Source organism: Hoplias malabaricus, chromosome 1, assembly GCF_029633855.1.
Source record: "Hoplias malabaricus isolate fHopMal1 chromosome 1, fHopMal1.hap1, whole genome shotgun sequence".
Taxonomy (NCBI): Eukaryota; Metazoa; Chordata; class Actinopteri; order Characiformes; family Erythrinidae; genus Hoplias; species Hoplias malabaricus.
The window spans coordinates 45222669-45246531 of NC_089800.1; the positions used below are offsets into that span (position 1 = coordinate 45222669).

General features: G+C 38.1%; 1 protein-coding gene across 2 annotated transcripts; it reads right to left on the reverse strand.

The window, feature by feature from the left end:
* Positions 1-252: 252 nt before the first annotated feature.
* tlcd2 (TLC domain containing 2) lies at positions 253-23189 on the reverse strand. 2 transcript variants are annotated; one of them, XM_066664139.1, is made up of 5 exons: positions 23115-23189; positions 22694-23038; positions 22510-22592; positions 19881-19963; positions 253-4375 (listed from the first exon to the last, which is right to left on the reverse strand). In XM_066664139.1, exons 2-5 carry the CDS (start codon positions 22870-22872, stop codon positions 3974-3976), a joined length of 747 nt encoding a protein of 248 aa, XP_066520236.1. In that variant the 5' UTR covers positions 22873-23038; positions 23115-23189; the 3' UTR covers positions 253-3973. The 2 variants fall into 2 exon arrangements, with proteins under 2 accessions (XP_066520236.1, XP_066520227.1); XM_066664130.1 differs by having other exon boundaries at positions 22694-23162.
* Between the last annotated feature and the right edge of the window lie 674 nt (positions 23190-23863).

Below are 23863 nucleotides of genomic sequence, written 5' to 3' on the forward strand. Positions count from 1 at the left end.
TGTGGTTTATGCTGAAGGTGGTGGTGGTGGTGTCGAAGCGAAGCTTGTGTGACAGTAGATGGTTACATCAGACACCGCCATACCCCAAATAGTCCAAATAGACTACTGCTTGTTCACTTGGTCCTTTGTTCCCTATGCCCTCTTAAGGTCATTAATGGCACTTGTTTGTAGCATGGCTGTGTTCAATTACCCATTATTGGTGACGTCACAATACCAAGCGTGATGTTTTAACATTTCATTTTTATTTCACGATCCACAATGACAAGCAAAATTGTCAAGTGTTAATAACATTTTATTTTAGCATTTACTTAACCAACCAAAATGCATACATTTTATTAATAAAAAACAAACCAACAAAACATAAAATGATTTAATTAAACACAATCATATTAAATTTTACACTCACTGAGGGAAACGGCACTACATTCAGCTCACTCTTCACTCTCAGAAAAAAGGTACGCTAGAGGTACATTATTGATCACTAATTGTACAAACAGTGTTAATGTACCTTTAATGGTAGAACGGTGGTTGTAAAGTCCAGTTGTGTACGTTCTCTTCTTCAGGAGGAGAGGTGAATATTTGTAATCTTTCATTATAGAACTGCGCAAAATAAAACACAAGTCTTGAAGATGAAATGGGGCTTATGAAATCAACACAAGTTTAAAATCTACATTTATTATAGAATAAGGTACTTTTATGTTCCCTAACTAAATGTTCTGGATATGTATCCTTGAGTGTACTACCACAGTGTTAGATTTTCTAACAGCTTTGTCTCACTGCCGTACAAAATAGTGATATGATTATTAAAGAAATACATATTTTTTTCAGAATTAAAATACAAAGGTAAAAAATTTTTTACAATTATATATCTATGGCTTTGGAAACTGTGAAAATGCACTGCAGTATTGAGTACGCTTTCATTCATAATGTAACTATAGCACATATTTCACCACACAACACAGAATTGCAACAAACTTCTTTCAACTAAAGGAAAGTGAATGGAATAAACATTCATGACCCACCAATAGAATCTGGCTGTCAGCAATATAAGAATAATGTTGCGAATATCCAACTTACATGAGTAGTCTTAGATCCCATTAAAAACTTATTTTTCGAGAGTTTGGCTTCCAAAGTTAGGTAGTTTTCCACAGGGTTTTACATCAAGCGTAAAGCCTGTTTAATGTCATCACATTCTCATATTTCATCACATATATGAAAATGCCAAAAAGTCATTGCAAAGATGTATTATAGTTACAAGTATATATATTATTCTGGCTATATTATCATAGTTCTTTTATGTTCCTGAGGCAGGAAAATGAAGCAGAGAATTTACGAGTGAGGTTTCCTGTTTTTTAAGATCTTGTAATAATATATTGATAAAAGTGTTGGAGAATAGTGTGCTTCATTAATGTTAAATTACAATTTAAAAGTAATTTTACATCATATCATAATTTGTAAGCAACGCTTTCATGTAAATCTCTAAAATAATTGCAATGCTTTTACCTAAAACACAATAATCAGTAATTTCCTTTGACAAAGGTTTAGTTGGACAACATTTAAATACAAAAGGTACGAACACTTATCTAAACCTGAAGTATTTATGAAGCACAGGAGGCCTTAAAAATTAAATGAGAACACAGGGATCTCAATCACATTCTAATTTACATATAAATATATATTGTGGACTCACGTCTCAGTAATTGATGTTATTTTATTCACCAAGATGTTATTAGATTATGAATAAACCATGATAATGATCTATTTACACTGTGACATTTTTCTGCCTGAGATTTAATCAAATACAAGGCATTGTTTGTTCTGTAGATGTACCTAAAGCAGCTGTTTTTATATTACCAAAAGCAGTGATTTCAAAAGTTTTGGAGTTACTGCATGTACATATCATAGTTTGATCACTGTAGATTTCTGATGTATTTGTCCATTATTGTTCCAACTTTGGGAAAAATCTTGATGTACAGTTCTTCGGTAACACAGTTAATGCCATTGTACAAATTAAAAAAGCTTTCATTATGATTTACTGTGCTTTTGAGATGAAAAAGTGTGTGGCACACATTGGTATGCCACATGAGGTTACTGTTTGCTTGTGACCTTCCTTAGAACCCTGAGAGGGCCAGCAATACCTCTGGCCAAGCTATCTAAACTACTGAACCTGTAGAGGGTTACTAAAAAATTCCATGCCTAACGGCCTCTTGTTTACCATGAACTGGACTACTGAGTTTTGACCATAACAAAAATATCACAACACTTTAACAGTATTACTCTATTGGTCACCATCAGCTAAGTTTTTTAGCATCCATTTTGTTAAGCCACCATTTGTCACTCACGTTATTTAAGTAAAAATAAATTATAAATATACAAAATGTGCATACGAAACATAAACATAGAAAACATCATTGTAAAATGTTCACCACACATTAGGCAAGGCAGGTACTGTTCTAAGAGTTGCTTCTAAACTGAGTATGAGGTCAGTGTATTTAACCGTGCCTGCTGTGCCACCTGCAAGCACAAGACTCTCTACCAGTCAGTGATGCAATGGTCAGACATGTCACACTCAGTGCTGCGGAAGAGAGGAGTGTGTCCCCTTTATAGCTACATTAACAGCTCCAGCATTCAGATTTAGATCCCTCGGGTTCACAGTAAATCCAAATGTTTAGGTGGTAAATTTCTGTAATTCTGTTCAAACTATGTTTATGTGAGCTGTTGGAGAAAAACCTGAAGACGTCTGGTTTGTTTATTCCACATTTCTCAGTGATTCTCCACCATTAACATGTCAGTGGTTTATATGCAGATTTGTGAAAAGATCTGTGGAATTTCAACATTTGGATTCACAGAATATTGGGGTGTTTTGCAGCACATCGTCCAAGACTAAAACCAGAGGAGGTGGCAGTTATTTTTAGAGAAGAACTGTAATTATGTTTAAGCAGTCAAACGTGATCATACATATAACTGACCAGATGTAGTACTGGACATCAGTCTGTTTCCGTAAATGCAGCTTCATTCAGTTGTGCTTTCCCTCTGGACAATATTATAATAGGATTGTGTTGATTTACACATTACAGCTTTCAGTCAAACAACTGACGACTGTAGCTTTCTGGAATACCAGTTAGTGGCTGAAAACAAACTGTGTTAAGAGGACAATAGTTGAATAACTGCTACACATATATATGAGGTAGCAGGTGTAGGTGTTAAAAGGCTTAGTTAACAGGCTTCCTTCAGCTCTTACGTACTCAAAATAAGTTAATTAATCTAATATGTAAGGTAAATATATGTAGGCATAATACCAATTATTAGTTTGTGTATTAAAAAGGAATACTCCAGCATTTCTCAACCTGATTTTTGCCACATCAGTGGTATATAGATGATTACCATACAAGATAATTTCCCTGTGCTTAGGAAAGAAGAGAAACCCCCCCAATAAAAATCACACTGGCAACAGACAGGTGCCAGTTTTCAAGTTAACAAGGTTTCTTTTCTTTTTGTAAGTATGAAAAACTGATTTTAAAATGTTGTAGCAATCAGACGCATGTTACCAGTTTAAAAAAAAGGGGGTGAGGTTGGAAAAAGGCAGAGTATAACCTTAAAGGCCAGTTCTAGTTCTGAGTCATTAGTTAGTACATGAATTTGCATTGCATTAGCTCTGTTTACTTGAATTTCTTCAGGGATTACACTCATGTCTTTGCAACCACAAAATATAATCCACATCAGAGTACTTGGGTCTCCAAGCTGTTAATTATCACTGGACGATTTCATCTCATGTGTAGTACATACAATTTAGTACACATTTTCAAAGTCACACAAATGTCATTAATGAAATTGTGAAAGTGAGTGATGGAAAACTGAACCAAATTTCTTAAACTGTATAAGATGCTGGCATGAGGAAGGCAAGGATTAGTGTGGCTGAAGGTTCATTTATATTCTGGAGTTTACACATGAGTGTTTGCACTCCCTCTGCAGTTTACATTTCCTTGTCCTTCTCCTTCTCCTTCTCCTTCTTGACTTCCTTCTCTCGGCTGGACTTGAGGAAGTCAGTACGCAGCAAGCGATAAAACAGGACTATGTTCATGACGGTCATTATGGCCAGTCCCACGCTGCCCACAGTGTAGCTGAGCAGTGGGATGTGCTCCCGGTTCAGCACCAGCCAGCGGGTCATCCAGGCCAACGTGTTGATACGGAACACTACGTACGTGCCCAGGTTGATCATGCTGTTCACTCTGTACAGAACACTTTTGGACACACAGGCCATGCGCAGCATCTGCCGCAGATGCAGAAAGATAGAATTGATCTCCACCAGTAGGGCCACCACTGCAAAGCCCACGTAACGAAATGTCAGCACAGAGATCCCAAAACAGGTGATCACCTGCAAACACATAGTGAGAAGTTCATTGAATATGCATTTGTTCACAAAGTTCATGTTTGTTTAGAAATCTGGTGAATCATTCATTTGTTCATATTCTGTAACCAGGCACAATGCAGGAACACCTTTATAGACACTATGGAATACTTTTTGGACCGTGGGAAGAAACCACAGCATTTGAAGGAAACTCAAAAATACACGGCTCGTCTGGGTTTGAACCCACAAACCCAGGGCTATGGAGTTGTAATATCCAGCTGGTATTGCATTTTTATTAAAACAAAGTCATTATTTTACAATTAACTTAATTTTTATTCATATTATTTGGCTCATATAAACCAGAATCTCACAATGAGAGGCCTCTGACCTGCATGTGTGAAATTAGGCGATTGCAACTGATTAGAAACAATTTAATGTTAGGTATTTTAGAATTAAAGCATTTTGTGAATATATTTGTACAGCCTGGAAAGCTAGACTCTTAGAATAAGGTGGATAGGTAGTTTGCCCTCCTGATTCTATACTAAAATATCAGTTATGACATTGTTGTCCAAATACAAACTCTAAATAATATGAGAAATTATCTACAAACCCAATAACATAATATAACATTAGGCAAACTACCAAAAAGAGGTAGTGACTGGACCTGCTATATGACCAGTCAACTGACCTGCCACACAATCTACCACATGATGAGCCTCCTAACAGGCCACATGTCACTTTATTAAAATCAGCATGACAAAAAAAGACTATTGAACCATTTCTGATTCTTAATTGGTTTATCCATTAATGAAATGACAACTTGTATCACATCCAACAGATTCGGACATTCAGATGCTCCTGAAAACATTAGGAATTGACACGATGCATTTTTTCATGGCATTAGGTGATTTATAAGCCCCATAATTAGTGGAGATGCCAAATCGTTTTTATACATTTTAAATCAGACTATAGCCTATTTCTACAGTCTTACAGTGCCCTCTACTGGAGCATAGAGTATTACAGAGCATATGAAGTGTTATATGACAATGTGAAATAGTAGTATATACATATGAGTTCAGTTCTCCAGTGTTGTTGTCCTAACTCAATTAATCAATTATTTGCTGCCATCTGTATTTGCAGTGACAGAATGAAACTTTTTGATGCTGTTTTATCTCATTGCCTTCAGGAGCAGCTGAGGACATGGACACAAAGACAGCATTAATCTGACATCCCAAAGAGTGGCACTAATCCTCCACACGTTTACACTGTTTAAACTGTGGGCCACCAAATTCCTGACACCAAGGGAAATCTAATAACATCTGATTTCTATAAAATGTGCCTTTCACAGTCATCTTTCATTAAAAAAAACCCCTCAGCATGAGTAAGACATGGTTTAATATAATTAAGTGAAAATTTAAAATACAATGAATATTCAGCTGATTTTGTAACTCTCCACAGGAACAGTTATAAGTAATTAACATAATATGATTTCAGAATTTCTATTTATGGGCTAAGGTAAAATATTGGGAAACAACCCAGATCTAAAAATGTTCCATACTATACTTAGACCATAATAATGCTAACTGAATTGAACAATCAAACAACAGATGCTAGTCCCTGATGTATTTAGTATTTGAATAATTTTGTAACTCATCTCTCTTCATCTCTCAACCGCTAGGTGGAGGAATGTAGCTGTTAGTTACAAAAGCATGACTTTGTTACATCAGTTGTTGTTTCACAATAAGTTTATAGTACGACAGAGAAAGATAATTCATGGGTACTGTATGAACAACCATGTAGAGTAAGCGTGTTGCGTTAGGCTGTTCATTCCAGATGAAGTCAATACTTCTAGCCACATGCATCAACAAGGCCAAAAGCAAAGGCCCATTTAAAAATGCTGACAGTCAGCAGACAGCTCTGAGCTCATAACAGTTACAGAGCAAGCCTGTCTCTGATGCAAGTGGCTTAGTAAAAGAGGACTTTGGAGCTGAGGTTTTCAATTCCACTCACCCTCACTCAATCTTGTCCAAAGTGACGAGCATTGCAGCTGCGGCCTGTGGTCAGCAGTGTCACATCTTTAACAACATTTACTGTGACAGGGAGGCCAGACTGGAACATTCCTCACTGAGGACACATGTCTTTCAGCACTCAGCCAAGCGGTGTGATTTTAAATCAAACATGTCCTGTGTGGTGGCTCATGTTTGTTTTAAATACAAACGGATGACTTGTTCATTTAAGCTCACTACAAACGCACAACAAATACGCCACAATCCCATCTGCACATCAAACACTACTCAAAGAAGTACTGAATAGCCATTTTGTCCATGAATGACATCCTGCCTGGCAGAAATTATGCAGTCATCATACATCATAATTGTTTTTTACATTGGAGCAAATAAATGAATCACAGATATGAAAATATTGGCCTCGTAAAACATACTTAAAAGAAAATACATTATTCATTCCTTCATCCACCGTAATCACTTCATTTTGATCATGACCATGTTGAGTTTTGAGCCTACATGAAATCACTGGCCTGTTCCTTTAATAAATCCTGTGAATTCATAAGGTTGTGATGTTCTTTGGGTGGTAATCAGAAATAGTATAACGTATGTGAACTTTAATCAGTGTTTAACAAAATGTTCCAGGCTTAAAGACACATATGAGCATGCGTACACAGATAATTCGTTATCACCGAAGGCCAGTGAGACTGTCTGTGCCTCTGAGTGATATTTAGTTACTTAAAAATCATATGTAATCAAATGTATGTGAAGCCCCGGGGTCTGATGATCTAAACTACTGAAATAAGGTATATTTTCTGTTATTGATCCAAGGTCATGTCTAACACCTTTTCTAATGGACACCCAGCAAGATCCAAGTAGACACTGGCGTTAACTGTAAGAGTTTTTTGCGTCTCTTTACTTCATAAGACCCAACTCTATACATATTCAGTGTAAATACCACATTGGAAGGTCAGTTGGGGGTATTTGGTAGTGGCTCTGTTATTATTAATAGGTAGATTATTAAAAGGTAATAGTAATCTACCTATTACAAGAGAAATTTGTAATAGGTATTAATAGGTAGACTGTCCCCATTTGCTGCACATTATCTAATCTTCTGCAGAGGCTTTGCAGTCGATGTTTGAATATATTTGTTAATTTGTGTGACTGGGTTACTTCAGTTACTTCATTTATTTTTTTTATGGAGACAATCCAAGCTTGGATCCAAGGGATGTATTCACACTTTTGAACACATTCTATCAGAAGTTGTGTGTACTTATCAGCCCTGGTGTGTTAAAAAGTGGGGTGATGAATAACCCTTTCTCATGCTTTTGTCAGTGATCCTTTGTACGACACCCAGCAACACCAGCACAATCTGGCCTCACTTCATCGTAAGTAGATAACCCAGAGGTCATACCAACCCACAATATCTTATTCAACCTGCCTTATCTTCTTGAATGTGGTCATTTTTTCTCAGATTAGCTTAAATGTAAAGCTGTTCTGACTTTATCTTGGCCTAGTAGATGCCGAAGGTCACTTCCGTGCCATTTTTTTGCATTATTATGATGGTCACGGGAAGTTAAAAACAAATAAATGGTCCCTGGCTTTTTTGCACAATGAAGTCCACAGGTCAAGAAACTCATAAGTGTTATGACCATTTTTATGACAGTGTTGTTTATGAGACTATAAAGGGAATAATGAACACAGGCTATAAATTCCTTCCTTTCTTGGAAAAAGCAGCATTTCTGACAGCAGAAGTGTATCCAATACTGTATAAAGATGGCAGAAAGAAAGAGAAATACAGAAGTGAACTGAAGAAGATACAGAGTTCCAGAGAGAAGGGACAGCTACACTGAATGACATAGTGGACGGCCTGGACCTGGGGACAGCTAGATGACATGAATCAGAGGACCATAATTTGCAAGATGAGATATATGCCTAGAGTAGTACAGTCAGAGAAGCAGGTGTGAGACCATGCAGGGCTTTGAAGGTTAACAGAATTTTGTAATGGATGTGTTTTATTACCGGTAGTCAGTGTAGCTGGTGTAAGATGGGGTGATATGAGTATGTTTCTTGGTGTTTACCAAAACTCTGGCAGCAGAAATTTGGATGGGCTGGAAAGAGTGAAGCGATTTAGAAGGCAAACCATAAAAAAGGGCATTATCTGAAGTCAGTGGCTTAACAATGAAATTTGATGTTATGATCATGGATAATGTTTCCAAGGGGCAGATTAAAAATGATGAAAAGCTGGGGGCCAGGAAAAGGGCCTTGGGGAATTCCCTAAGTAACACTGTCAGTTTTAGACTCATGTCTCCTAATAGAAATGAACTGGCACCTGTCTGTTCAATAGGATCTGAACCCAGACAGAACAGTGCCTGTGAGGCCGATACTGGAAAGCTGTGAGATGAATAGGCTATGACTAACTACATTAAAGGAAGGGGTAAGATAGAGCAGGAGAAGAACAGAAACAGAACCAGAGTCAGAAGAGAGAAGAGAGATCATTTAGAATACAGACAAGAGCTGTCTCTGAAGCAAAAGCCTCATTGAAAAGTCCCAAAAAAGGTTACTGATGCTGAGAATGTTCTGCAGATGGTGGCAACAAATCCCCCAAGAATCTTGGAGACAAAAGGTTGGTTGGAATGAGTTGAAAATTCTCCATAACTGAACAGTCAAGCCCTGGCTTCTGGATTATAGGGGTAACGACAGAGGAACAGGACCAGATGAAAGCAAAAGATTGAGATGACAGATAGACGGAGCAGTGTCAAAGAGACTGCACTTTAAAGGTGAGGTGGGAGCCGGCTCAAGCAGGCATGATAAAGATTTAGATTTAGATAGACACGAGAGGGTATCTTAAGAAAACCCTGATAATTAGAATTAAATGTGTTTAGGAAACAACAAGTGCATTTTTCACCAATAATAGCATTCACAAAATATAAATCTATTTTTTTTTCACTGATTCAAGGCAAGTCATACATGCTCAGATACACACTGAGGCTAATGTATTGCAGATACTGTATGTTTCTACCATACACCTATAGTTGTGCTACATTTCACCAACTTTTAACCAACAATTAAAGTTTGACCCAGTAGCCACCCAGCAGCAAAAGTGGTAAATTCCCAGGGTACTCAGCACTTCATGTAACTGCAGTTCACTGATCCAACTCCAGCAAATTATGTGAATCAGCATTAACCAGCATTGTGTCAGTAATCCATCATAAGACTGCCTTCTGACACTGGCAAATGGCAGACACACACACACACACATACACACACACATCTGAAAGACCTTGTGTTTCTAAGTCTTAAGGAGGATGAACGGTGTGTAGAATGTACCAAAGCATAGATATAAATACTTCTCAATGAATGTTGGTATTTGCACTGTAGATGTCACAATCGCTTGGTTTCTATAACCACCACAAAAGAGATAAATAAATAAAACCCAGGCTGAAGTTAAAGAGGCCTGAGCTTCTATGGTGTGATCCTCTTGTGGTGGCTCCCTCATACTCCTGAGCTTTCAGCAGGAGAAAATTGTAATAGGATATATAGAGTGAGAGGACTGGTTGAAATCACAGTAGGTGTTTGACTCTCCCTGTGGAGTCAATTACCAGCCCTCTCAAGAATGAGACGTGTCTCTGTACTCTAATCAGCTCCAGCATGTAGCACACACCAAGAGCAGAGGCTAGAGGTGCGGAGACAGTCAGAGAATGCTCTCGCCCAAAGTAATCAGAGATGTTCTGAATTGGATTTAAATTCCTGTAACTAGAATTGTTTTTCAGAAGCATCTTATTGCCAACAACAAAGCCAGGCGAGTACAATGTGTAGTAGTAGTAGTACAAATGTGCCAGCAAGCCTCAGGGCATCTGTCAGGATAGTGAAGAGGACAGGTGGAACAACTATAAATGTAAGTAAGGAAACAGGCTTTACAGCAAATAAACCACACACAAACACAAACACACACACACACACACACACACACCTAAAAATCATTCCCTCACAAAATCACACATAAAATCGATACCACATGGTATGAGGTAGAGCAAAGTACAAATAAGAGGAGATGAGTCTGAGTGTCTGTGTAAATTGGGTAACATAACAACATCATGTGATTTGTTTCACTATAAATCATATCACAGAGTGCTTTTCTGATTATATCATAACTATCACCAATATGTACCATAAAGAAGACAGATTCAGCCCAATTATAAACAGCTTTTAATGATGAACAGTTTATAGTAAATGCATGATATGCCACTGTTCTTCTTTGTTTTTTTTTTGTTTGATTCAAGCTCATGAACAAAAAAATCATGTGTTATGAAAACAGTAAGAAGTGTTGTATTTCTGCCATATATCTCACACCTAAAGTTATATGCATCTCTTGTTTTGAATAAAAAAAGAAATACAAAACAAACCTGCTTAGGAAAGCTAACACAATGAAACCTAAGGTGTGGCTAAATGTGTTACAGGAACAGACAGTAACACAAAGCTCTGTGTGTTTAAATGCTCTACATATTTTGATGACTAAATTACTGACATACACACAGGTGACCGGTATTTCAGTCAAGGCTACAGAGCCGCCCAGACTGGTTGTGACAAATGAAATCCCTGTGACTCCAACAATCGTAATCGAAGTATATTCAATAAATCCAGTCCACATATCAAAATATACTTCAACCACAAAACCATAAATGTTCTTCATTCATCTGTATTTTAATACACTATATTTAACCCATTCTAAACATTCCCATTAAACAACACTGAAAACATAAGCACAGAACTTACAACTGTACTTAATAAAAATGTAAACACAAATATCAAAAGCAGTCAGTGAGGAAAAAAATCTTTATATGACCTGCTAACAATGTATCAACATGCTGCTTGAGTAAATGACAGTTTACACATTTAGTAATTGAAATGGACAGGGGGTAGGGAAGGTAATCAGCTAAGCCAAAGGTTTTATGGTATATAACTATCACCTCCTGGCTTTCATTTAACTCATTAACAGAAAATGCTGTTTGCACAAGACCTGAGAGGCCATAGTCCACACCCTGCATTGAAAGATATAAAAGACCTACAAGCACATACAAGAAACGATCATCATTTGGACTTCTGTTTCATTCATTTCATTCATAATTTTCCATGTAGATATCTGTTGCAGCTGTCAGTTTGGATTAAGGCAGACTACACAAAGATTGTGGAAACATGGTCAGACACCATTTAATTTAAAATTAAAGCTAAATAAATTGGATTTTGTCCCACTGTTCTGGAGTAATAATTTCTGCTCTTCAGGGAAGACTTCTGACTAGACGTTGGAACACTGCTGTGAGGATGTGATTGCATTCAGACACATTTACAATAGTAAGATCAGGTATTGATGTTTGATGATTACTTTTGGATCCCAAATGCGTATATGATTTAACACACAATTACACAGATGCCTCAACACCTACACACCTAACTAAATCTCAGCTTCTAACAAGCCAGTAATCCAAAACACATTCAATATTTTTAACATCTGTGTATCCAATACTGTATAAAGATGGCAGGGAGAAAGAGAAATATAGAAGTGAACTGAAGAAGGTACAGAGTTCCAGAGAGAAGGGACAGCTACACTGAATGACATAGTGGACGGCCTGGACCTGGGGACAGCTAGATGACGTGAATCAGAGGACCATAATTTGCAAGATGGGATATATGCCTGGAGTAGTATAGTCAGAGAAGCAGGTGTGAGACCATGCAGGGCTTTGAAGGTTAACAGAATTTTGTACTGGATGTGTTTTATTACCAGTAGTCAGTGTAGCTGGTGTCGGATGAGCATATTTCTTGGCGTTTACCAAAACTCTGGCAACAGAAATGTGGATGGGCTGAAAAGAGTGAAGCGATTTAGAAAATCCAAAACACATTCAATATTTTTAACATCTGGGCTCTGGGAAAGCCAGGTCACTGTTCTGAGAACACTAGCAATGATTTGTGCATATTTTTTTAAATCTATTTCTTTTTCCTCAATAATCCCCTCAGAAACATCCTCAGAAATATGGCAGTCCTGTTTACGTACAAAGATTTTTTTTTTTATGTTGCAATGGTGTTTTGTTTCTGAACTAAACTGTGTATTATAAAATCAGAGCTCTAAGCTCATAAAATAACACAATTTGACAAACTGCATTTTATTAAACACATAACTGTGTATTTTTAATTTTAAGAATTGAAACCAAAGGCTGTCTTACTAGCCAGGTCACGCAAACATTGTACCAATGCAGAAGACTAACACAAAACTGCCCTTCATTATTTGGTATCTGAAATCAAATGATATATCAGTGAGGAGTTTGATTCCACAGAACGATTGAGATCTATGAAAACACTGCAGCAGGGAGTGCTTCTCCAACCTCCGTGCTTTGAAATGAACACACAGTGACAACCATGTGCAAAGGGTTTCATGTACACATACAAAAAACATGGTTACCATGGAAACCAGACAAGTAGGGGCACTGAAGTGTTCAAGACCTACTGGATGTTGTGCTCTAGGTCAGGCATCCTCCAAAGTGACCGTTCTAGCCAGATCAATGTCCAGTTAGTAAAATATTAATGAGAATAAATAATGCTCATGATGTGTTATTTTATGAGACAATTGTTGTGATAGACATCACGCATGATCCAGTGTATATAGCAACAGCTTCAATAGATTAAGCCAATCAAACTCTATCCTCAATCAAATTGCTTATCCTGCGTGGCCAGTTCACTGGACTTTGATTAAAATAAAGAAAGCTGAAGCAGAAACTCTTAAACAGAAAGTTTTAAATATGAATATTAAACCATTTTATGTTCATTCTTCCTGCAGCCAATTTTAAAACAGTGTGTGTTATATGTTATGATCACACGGCACTAACATCAGAAACATCACTGTGAAGCCCAAATCTTGAGTTTTGGACAATTGCAGGAAGAAACTTTTAGCAATGGGACCTCTGTGAATCTTAACTGAATAATCCTGCTAGAAGATAGGGCAGGACATGCTGTTCCTCACATCCCTGATGTCATAACATTTAATTTAATTTAATTTTTTTTAATCCAATTTAAATCACAACCAATGAAATGGGGCACCACATATTGAAGCTTGCTAATACTGGTTTTCTTCTAATGCTTACACACCTCATGGCCTTTATTTATATATTTATTTATTTTTGCTCAGACCAGGTCTTTTTAAATTGATGGTTCACATCTGAGTGACAACATTTTTTCACTGTCCAAAGAAAAACATGCATCTACAAAATAATAACTTTACAGGAGAAGGAAACAATCTTCTTTACTTTCAATGGAAGTCAATATAAAAATATTTTATCATCAAATTTTCACATAATGTGAATGACAGCTGCTGTATTCAAATACTGTAGTAAACAAAATATCAACAAAAATAGAGCTACATGTTTTTCTTTAAACAGAGACGATATACCGCAGAAGCCTTAGTCTTTCACTTTGTAAAGATTAAGACTAAGTTTCCCCAAAACACCTAGGTGTTAAGATCATGCTGCTCACTTTACCATTTAAAAATCTACTTTGCTCTAAGATGCTTTTGAGAACCTAAATCCCAGATTTATGTTTCCACGCAACTTTGAATAAATTAATGCGTATAATTGCCACATTTAGGCATATAATTGGATCTGCACCAATTTAGACGGTTAATTTTCTATACAAGGCATTAGTTAAAGCAGTGAAACAACTACTGCTGTTACTAAATTTAAAAAATATTACTGACCAAATACCTAGTACCAGTATCAACCCAATATCAGTAGAATAATTTGCAGCAGATATCAGTAGGGGAAAAAGAAGTCTGAAACATATAAATGTATCCCCCTTAGTGTGTCTCAGTACAATAGCCTACCTTACAAACTTTTTCTCAGTATGTGTAATGGTCAAAACACAAATTTCAACATCAAAATTTGCGTGAAAGAGTGAATTAACTGGGGCAGCATGGTGGTGCAGCAGGTAGTGTTGCTGTCACACAGCTCCAGGGTCCTGGGGTTGTGGGTTTGAGCCTGTTCTGGGTCTGTTAGGAGTTTGGCGTGTTCTTCCTGTGTCGGCGTGGGTTTCCTTCCACGGTCCAAAAACACATGTTGGTGGGTGAATTGACGACTCAAAAGTGTCCATGGTTGTGAGTGTGCGAGTGAATATGTGAGTGTGTGTTGCCCTGTGAAGGACTGGCGCATGCACCTGGTGATTCCAGGTAGGCTCTGGACCCACCCCGACTTTGAACTGTATAAGCGTTTACAGACAATAAATGAATGAATGAAAGCCTGTAATTCACCAGACTGCACTGGCTTGTGAATGACTACAGGAGTGTATGCTTTACTTATAACATCTACTACAAACATCTTCAAATCTTCTTTGTGAATACACATGCATGGTCTCTATTATACACAGTCTCTTAGCAACAAGGAAGATGGCACTACCACTTTTCTTCATAAAGAGAACACAGCCAGTCACAAGTGTCCTTTTACAAGTGATTGTGTATGCTATAGTAGAAAGCACTTCTGCCCTGAATGACATGTATTTACAGTAGGAGTAACTTGGAGACAGGCTCCCTGTACAGATCAGGTTGTGAACACTTCACAAGCTCTAACTGACCTCCCACTGGTCATATGGCTTAAATATTTTTAAGGCCATGGCACAGTGACCCAAACCTCTCCCAACAAAGATCAGCACAGTCTACTGTCTGCAGTCTGTTTCAGAATAAGAATACAAGTAATGGAATAAGTAAGAATGAGGAGACAGTATACGACAGAGCGAATGGCACAGAACATTCAAGAGCTAAGCTATTAAACATTTGTGGAATGTCTAATAAAATGGAAAAACATATTCCAGGACTGTGCATGAATGGGGAGCCACATTTTAGAACAATGTGAATGGAGGACAAACTATTAGACAAAAAATGGGTATGAACGGTTTAGAAAAATGTGAATGGAGGACTACATTTTCGAACAGTGTGAAAGGAGAACACAATCTTAGTGACTGAACTGTTATATATGTCTTATTTCGAAACTAGTGTCGTGTCTACAATATAAAATGTTTAAATATAAATTTGAAGACCCATGGTGTAAGTGTGGTAAACACCGCCCAAATGTATAACTCAAAGCACTGCATTTCAGAAACTTAATCCATATAGATCTCTCGACGTCTGCTTATCCTAATCTCTAACTTACCTTGAGCACTTACTTAATTATAACCTACTGTTGGTGTACAGGAGTACGCAAGGCATTCTTAATCCTGAACATTTGTAAGTGTCTTGTTATTAAGTCTGCTTTCTTCAGAGAGAAATGTCGTATTTGTGAAACTGCTTAAGGCTGTCTGGGCTGTTCTGGCAGAGATGACTTGTTGTTCTGGAAGGATTAGTGAAAGTGTGTGTGTGTGCGTGCATGGTGGAGCTTTCTCCAGAACTAGGGGAGGGATTTAGATGAGAGAGGAAAAGATGGAGTGGTGGGGGATGGGCACCGTAGTATGTTTTGACTGGGGTCTCCCTCACAGGGGCCCAGTGATGCTCTCTGAAGCAGGAACATGTGGAGAGCAGATGTCACGGCTTCTTTCAGAAAAAGAGCTGCTGAAAAAACCCCAGAAAGGGCCCCATTCTAAAAACAGAAAGGGACAGAAATACACCAGAATGTCTGCCAAATACTTCACCCTCACTCTTACAAATTACTTCCACGTCTCATTCCAGTTTCCAACAGTACAAGGCCTGGCAGTGACCCATGTGCTACTATTAGCATTTGCACTTTGCAAAATCATATTTCCTTTAGAACTGATAAAGCACTGAGACAGTTCAACACCTCCTCATGGTTATTCAGTGAAGATTATGGACTTTACTATGTCATATAATGAATGGTTTTTTGAGCCAATATTTGCAAGCAATCATCCCCATAAACAACTGATAATGGAAACTCCATATGCTCAGAAAAGTGTACCGTCAAACTGCCCATTTCTAGTTATTTCTATATCAGCACTGCTACAGTACATTTGATCAGCAAAATCCAATCCCACAGCAATGATTCTATTACAAAAAGTACACATTTACAAAGGTCTTTTATAGCTCCTTGGTCAATGATTGTATAATAAATGCATACAGCTGGAGCACAGAATGGAAAGCCTTAATTCCTAGGTAGCCACTTCCTTTGAAGACACAAAATTTATCCGATAGCATTGTTCCAGCATCAAGGCCAATGTAACACAACAACTTTCCACAGAGAGAGAGAGAGAGAGAGAGAGAGAGAGAGAGAGAGCGAGAGCGAGCTGTGGTTGGCTCCAAATTTTCCTGAGGCTTTGCCAACAAACCATCTCCCCCAGTGTTGCTTGTTTATATGGTTTGTCTGTGAAGAATGCACCATTAATATCTCCTCAATATGCTTTACAAGCACTGGGACAGAACAGGGTGTGCCTCCATATCTCAGAGAAACCAGGCCATGAGCAAATGCTAAAGCTGTGTGACCCTCTCAGCTTCTTATATTAATTTGCAAACTCAATTCTGCTAAATGACAGAGGTAAGGTGACCATATTTTGGTTTCCAAAAAAAGAGGGAACACTTGGGGCAGTCAAACACATGCCTTTATGGACAGATACTATTATTTCGATTCAACTTAAACAATAATAACAAACTATTAATGCAGTTTATATTGTCAGTTGCTGACAGTGTGTGTGTGATCATGGAAAGCCTGTTATTATCTGTTCATACAATGCTACAAAATGAAGCACCGTGTTGAAATGACATTAAAGCAACTCGAAACCAGAAAGCAACAAGATAACATTTATGTTTTTGAACATTTCTAAAACCAAGCACCTTAACATTTTATCACAGAAGTAATATACACTTGATAAAGGAACAGGGCATCACTGGGAACTAAATATGTATAACTGACTTACATTACTATAAGGGTCTTACTTATACAATTGTAACCGGTGCTGTAACTAATTCACAGTCTCATTTATTTTGAGTAACACCTCGCTCTGGTGTGCTGACTTTAATAATCCAGAGATTTTGTCCGTTTTCGTGTAAAGTTAAACAAAAAGCTGTGCAGATGTAATTTACTTGTCAGAAAGTCAGTAACAGTGAGATGTGTCTGTGTATTTGTGTCGTTATAGGGAGGGACAAGATGACTTTCTGTTTGTTAAATATATAGAAAACAAAAGGCTGTGTCACAGAAATATTCTCCACACATAAAGAAGAGACTAAAAAAAAGAAGAGAGCGGTGGATGGTGGAGCTACAGCGCTGAAGCAGCGTGAGTGTGTCCCCATTCAGCTCTCAACTCTCTGACCCCTTGAACACTTCAACTCTCAACACATTTTGGCGATTTAGAAATCACAGCTGGACAATTCTTTAGGTCCCAATAGGACTTGTCAGTGGAAAAGAAGACATCTGTAGCCACTCTAGACAGAAAGATGACAGGAACTATGCTCTGAACACATGAGCAAAAAGTCCCAATTGCTGAAATTCTTATTCATATGTGAATTTTTTTCCTGAAATGGCCAAAATGTCTACTGTGTGCAAAACTTTCACTTTCCACTCCACCACTTCTGTAAACATCAGAATGTTCCAAATAGTTGCCAAGGGGTGTATATACAAATGCTAACTACTTTCACAAGAACAGTAAATGAGTTCTTTCTTTCTGCTTAGGCAAAGTGGCTGCCATGCCCCTACAGTAACTAGATTAGACCTAACCAATGCCTATGTACTTGTGCAATCTACACTAGTGAAAGGCAGTACTGAAGCACTGTTTACAATTACCAATGCAGACAATGTGACAACAGCATAGTGTTTGATTCTATGCAAGTTTCCTTTAATAAAGTGAATGAACCCGTGGTTCCTGATCTATAATGTGGTCCACGAACAGCTCATTTTGACTGGAATGGTTCATTGCTTTCTTCTCTTAACTGTTAAGAGATATGCAAAAACATTTTGTTCTCAGTAAGAACAGTGACCATTGCCACTGTCTCACAATGGATTGTCTGTGAGAAATTGGTTCAACAGGATTAAAATGATATCAAACGTAAACTATATTGACTAAAAAGGAGACAAATTTCCAGATTTTGTTTTTTGAAAATTATTTTTGGGAACTGTCCAACCTTTCACAAACATCTAGCAAATGAAAAACACTGAATTTACCAATGCTTTTACATTTTAAAAATAGTATTGTTTTAAATAACATTAAAAATGTGTCACCGGGCTTACATTACATTACAATGTACTTGCCTACATCCTTCAGCCTGAGGACTGTAAAGGCTTGTTCTCTTCTCACACTTATATGGTCAAGCAATACATCAGCTCTCTATTTCTGTCCCAAACGCCAGAGCTTCCTGTTTCCCCAAAGGAAGGAGGAGGTCAGGAGTTAACAAATTTAAATGGGGGAAAATGCAGGCAGAGAGCCAGTACATATAACTCAATGATCTACATGAACTCTAAAACCAGTTCTATGAAAACATGAAAGGCACTTTTCAGGGAGTTTCACATGATTGTTTTGGAGTGTTCTAATGAATGTAGAGCAAGCCATGACCCAATGACAATGGAATGTGTCCATGTATCGATGGACAGCATTCCTCTACAATATAAGGCACAGCCACAGCAACGGCTTTGCTACATCACCCGCCCATCCAATGTAGTAAACATTACAGAGGAAATGAAGGAGGCAAGTGGGACGAGATGTGGGCAGCTGAAGCAGTGCCATTAAGAATCTGGCTGCATGTTCTCTCTGGCCACTTCTCTGAATGAACTCCCAGGAAGAGCGAGGACAGTAACAAAAACAAAGAAAGTGTCTGGCTCTTTTCCTTTTTGACAGAACAAAACACTGAAGCCACAATGATCACCACAAAACTAATGGATCCTTTTTCAATTAACTTAAACAACTGGTATTTTCTAAATTGTGCAAAAAGTAAATAAATTACAAAAAAATGAAGATATATGGTTCATATAAAGAGGATATGTTCAACCTACAGAATCATTTTTTAAAAACAGCAAAATACAGCAAGGCCATTCCACATGGAGTTCATTTAATGCATATGTTAGTCTTAAAAACAAAATACTCAAAAAGGTTGGAAAACATATTGTTTTTCATACACAAACCCCTCCTATGTGGAGCATATATTGCAGAGGGAAACAAATATAAATCTATCAACATCTTTGACAAAAGCCCTTTAAAATAACATATAAATAAAGCTTTTCAGTCAAGAGAATGTTGTTTTATCTTTTGAGAAACTGAAATGATTTTAACGCGAAGACCTTCTTGGAAACACAAACAACATAATGAGTTGCTGCTTGAGCTTCTCTGCAGTACAACAGGTGGTAAGACAGGTTGAACAGTTTAAAGAAACAATGCATAGGGGAGGCTTTCTTGTGACAAACCTCACCTCTTAATCACACAGACAAGTAAAACAGGAACATCAGTAATTGGTCATCTCATGTATTGGTTCCCACAGGTATGAGCCTTTTACTACAAACTGACAAATAATATGCTGCTAGCTTGTCTTGTGTCCTACCTAGTGGTGTTTATATGGCTACACTCACCACTATGTGATGAAAAAGGAGCTCCCATGACTGGTTGATCTTCTGATGTAGAACCATGTCCAAGAAGTCATGTATGAAGTAACCTAAAAAGGAATAATTGATAGAAAATTAATAAAATGGATTAAGTGTTCCTAAAAATTGGCCTCTGGCAGATAATTGTTATTAAGGCCATATCTCCCATGATGATGGTAACCAAGATGTCAGTTACAGAGTGCTATTTATATCCATCTCCCACCATGGTGTAACCATGGTGATGGTATTTGAGAGTGGTGGGGAATTAATTGGACGAATCAAGGGCAGTGTGGAACTAGAACCTATTAATGCAGACATGATGATTAGCATTTACAATCTACTCTGGCAACCTGATGCTATGAATCATCTGGGGGGTTTTCATAATACCAGGGTCTGGTGTAACACATTTCTTGTTATCATCATTTATGCCCTTCTCATTCACAAAAAGCACAAAAACATCCTATAAGATTCACTGCTATGTTTTTATGTTATGATTAGGGACATATTGGTGTCACTACATTCTTATCTACACCAGTCATTAATACTTGTGCCATATAGCGTCTAAATTGGCCACTAAATTATTTTGAGTAGTTATGAAGCCTCAGTGTGGTTTGTGGCTATATCAACAGATTAGCAATCAGAGTTTTGTGTATGATTTAACATTTGAAGTAATGAAAACTCAACAAGTAAGTTCACAATACAGTAACATTACAGATGAATGTGGAGTTTGTTACATAATCACATTATAAAATATAAGTTGACTGGATATATAAAGAATGTTATATCACCATAGCCAAAAGAGTTCTGACAAAACATCTCTCAGATTTCATAAATTAGCCCTTAGTGGGCAGATATGCTCTACGTATTTAGACTAGTGGCTCATTCTTGTAGAACCATGTGACTGAGAGCTTGTGCCTGGGACGGATCATAAAGCCACTCATTGATTCCCCTTCTGCCTTCAACCTCTCCATAAACATCAAGAGTGGGATTCTTCTAAGAATGTTGAATATGTTTGGAATTTGGCAGCCTGCTAGTGGCCAAAAAGGTCCTTCACAGGGTGACACACACACATTCACACCTATGTACACATTTGAGTAGGCAATTCACCTACCAACTTGTGTGTTTGGACTGTGGGAGGAAACCGGAGCACCTGGAGGACATGGGAAGAACACACCAAACTCCTCTCAGACAGTCACCCAGAGCGGGGCTTGAACCCATATCCTCCATGTCCCTGGAACTGTGTGACTGCAACACTACCTGCGGCACCACTGTGCCATATTTAAACATAAATTTTGAGGGTTATGGGTTTCTGTTAATTACATCTTATTTTCCTTATAACTAATTCATAATTTATAATTTAGTGTAGGCTCCTAAACCACCACAACCCTGAACTGAATAAGTGGTTTACAGACAATGAATGATTGAATGAATTAATAATTTGTTATTTTTCTTTGGATACATTTTACATGTTTTGTTGAATTCTACTTCTAACTGGAAGAAAAAGGAATTGCCTTCTTGTCAGGAAATGACAAATTTTAAAATGTGAATTATTAGTTCAAATTATAATTCACAAATTATTAGTGAATCATATGAGATATTTTCAGATCCCAATACAAATGCAGATTGATGGCACACATTATCATCTTATTCATTATGTAAGTCAGGAACTAATTTAAAAATATGTCACTGGACTAAAGCACAGCAAAACTACACAAGAGCATGTGCTGATTTGCACATGGCGTAAAAGTCAATAAAACTCTATTTCTGATCCAGGTGAGTCACAACTGTGCCATGTGCACATATTTCCATGGTAAAGAAACATGCAATAAAACTTGATGAGGTTGATCAAAATGTCATTTGCATAGTTAAACACTTGGGTATTTTTTTACTAAATGTAAATTGCATGCTTTTGGTTTACTGGTAAATTCAGATTTTTTAGTGTTCTATGAAATTCAATTCAGGCCATAATACTCCCTTCTGAAAAGAAAGGGAGTAGGTTTTAATGCTTTGAGAATGGGAAGGTGTTTCTCCTCTCTGTAGGAAATAAGTGTCTCTGCTCTCACTCATAGCTTGTGCAGGGTTTAAAATATCCAGCACTGTCCATATTGCCTCAGTGCTGCATAGACAGGAGAGAAGCTTCATATATATCTGCTAGAGCCAAGTTCAAACCTGTAGGTATTGAATATGGTTAGTTATAGACGCTGAATAAACAACCCAAAAATCCAGATATATCAAAGTCCAGGCATTAATCAATTACATACACAGCATTTGACAGCACACTTATTCTGAGTTACTTATTGTGCCAATCATGTTGGGAGGCAAATTCAGAGATAGGAGTCTTGTCCAACCTCTAACTGACATAGTATCATGTTCCTTTTAGAACTGGGAAATGAACCATTGTCTGCTGCGTGCAGGATAGTGGTGTAGTACACTTCAGTACACCAACCAACTAATCCAGAGTGGCTAGTTCAAGTGAGTGGTTAAAAATATCACAAAGTATTAAACCAGTCAGGGTGGATTTTTCTTTAAATTAACCCTTTTTTTTTTCATTTTTTTGTTCTAATGTCATCCCTTGTGCACTCCCACCTCCCCAATGCGCGCACACACCCACACTTACCAATGGAAACAGACACCAAAGAATGTGAGAAGACTGAGTGTGTTTCTATCAGGTCCTCGGCCATTTGTGGATGCATACAGAAACTAGAAGAAGAAAGAAGAGTGATGCAAGTCAAGAACACCATGATCTAAAGCGGGGTTCCAGCATTTCGCCACCACTACAGCGGTCTACTTGTGTCACTTACCAGAGCACAGCCCAGATTCCCGTAATAAAGCTGTGAACGAATGATGTGGAGATGTTCCTCCACTTCCACGTGTTTCTCTGAGCTGTCTCGGGGACAGGGAGTTTGCCAAAGCTGTAGTTGACCACTCTGAAGAAGCCCACCGACGCGCTCGTTGTCAGGAGCACCGACTGAAGATCCATGTTGTTGTTTTCTGTTTTTCTATCGGCGCTCGCTACAGGTTCCCCGACCGTTCCTTTCACCTACGGAACATTTTTGCCCGTATTCCCATGTGTTTTTGCTCTTTTAACCGAGGTGACGAATGGTATGCTTCCTCGATGTGTTACAAATCACACGCGGAAAACGGTCCTGGAAAAAGAATATCTGGTTAAACACCGCTTATGGAGACGAAAGCTTGACAAGGAGCTGATGAGACTGCACTCACAGCTGAACGCTTGTGTAACTTTTCCCCTCACACTAAAAGCCAACAGAGTCCCGCCCTGCCGTCATTAGGAGGAGCGCGCGCGCGCACACACAAACAAACACACACGAGGAGTTACCACAAAAATACCGCCCGTTATGAGCCAGGAATTCTGGGAAATGTAGTTAGCGCAGGAATATCCCTCCATGAAATATATTCTTCAGTTAGCAAACTGAGCATACACCAGTCAGTCACATTATTATAGAGTGATTTGTTTCTAGATCAGTCACTGTCCATTTAATTCACTGACCACACAGGAGCACTTTGTTGTTCTACAAATACTCAAGGACCCGTCAGAACCACCACAGAGTAGTTTGGAAGGATCATTCTCAGTGTTGCACGGACCCTGACATGTTTTTGTAGTGTGTTGCGCTGGCATGAGTGGAGACACAACAGAACTGCTGAATGTTTACACACTGCCCACTCTACCTCCCTCATACTACTGAGCACAAAGGGATTTGAGTGAATTATTTACCAGTACGTGAACATTTTATTAAATTCCTAGGAAAGATTTGCAATGTGTGCACACCTTTTATATAAACCAATGAATTGTGCTATGCGGGCAGCATGGTGCAACATGTGCCACTGCCTCATAGCTCCAGGGTCCTCGGGTTGTGGGTTCGAGCCCCACTCAGTGTGAGGAGTTTGCTGTATTCTCCCTGTGTCCGCGGGGGTTTCCTCTGGGTGCTCCAGTTTCCTCCACAGCCCAAATA

Bases quoted from the DNA above. Each gene is read 5' to 3' on its own strand.
- tlcd2 (XM_066664139.1), bottom strand. From the start codon at position 22,872: ATGGATCTTCAGTCGGTGCTCCTGACAACGAGCGCGTCGGTGGGCTTC. The intron at 22,593-22,693 runs GTAAGTGACACA...TTCTTCTTCTAG, and splicing joins GGAATCTGGGCTGTGCTCTG to TTTCTGTATGCATCCACAAA. The intron at 4,376-19,880 runs GTGAGTGTAGCC...ATGTGTTTGCAG, and splicing joins TCCTTTTTCATCACATAGTG to GTGATCACCTGTTTTGGGAT.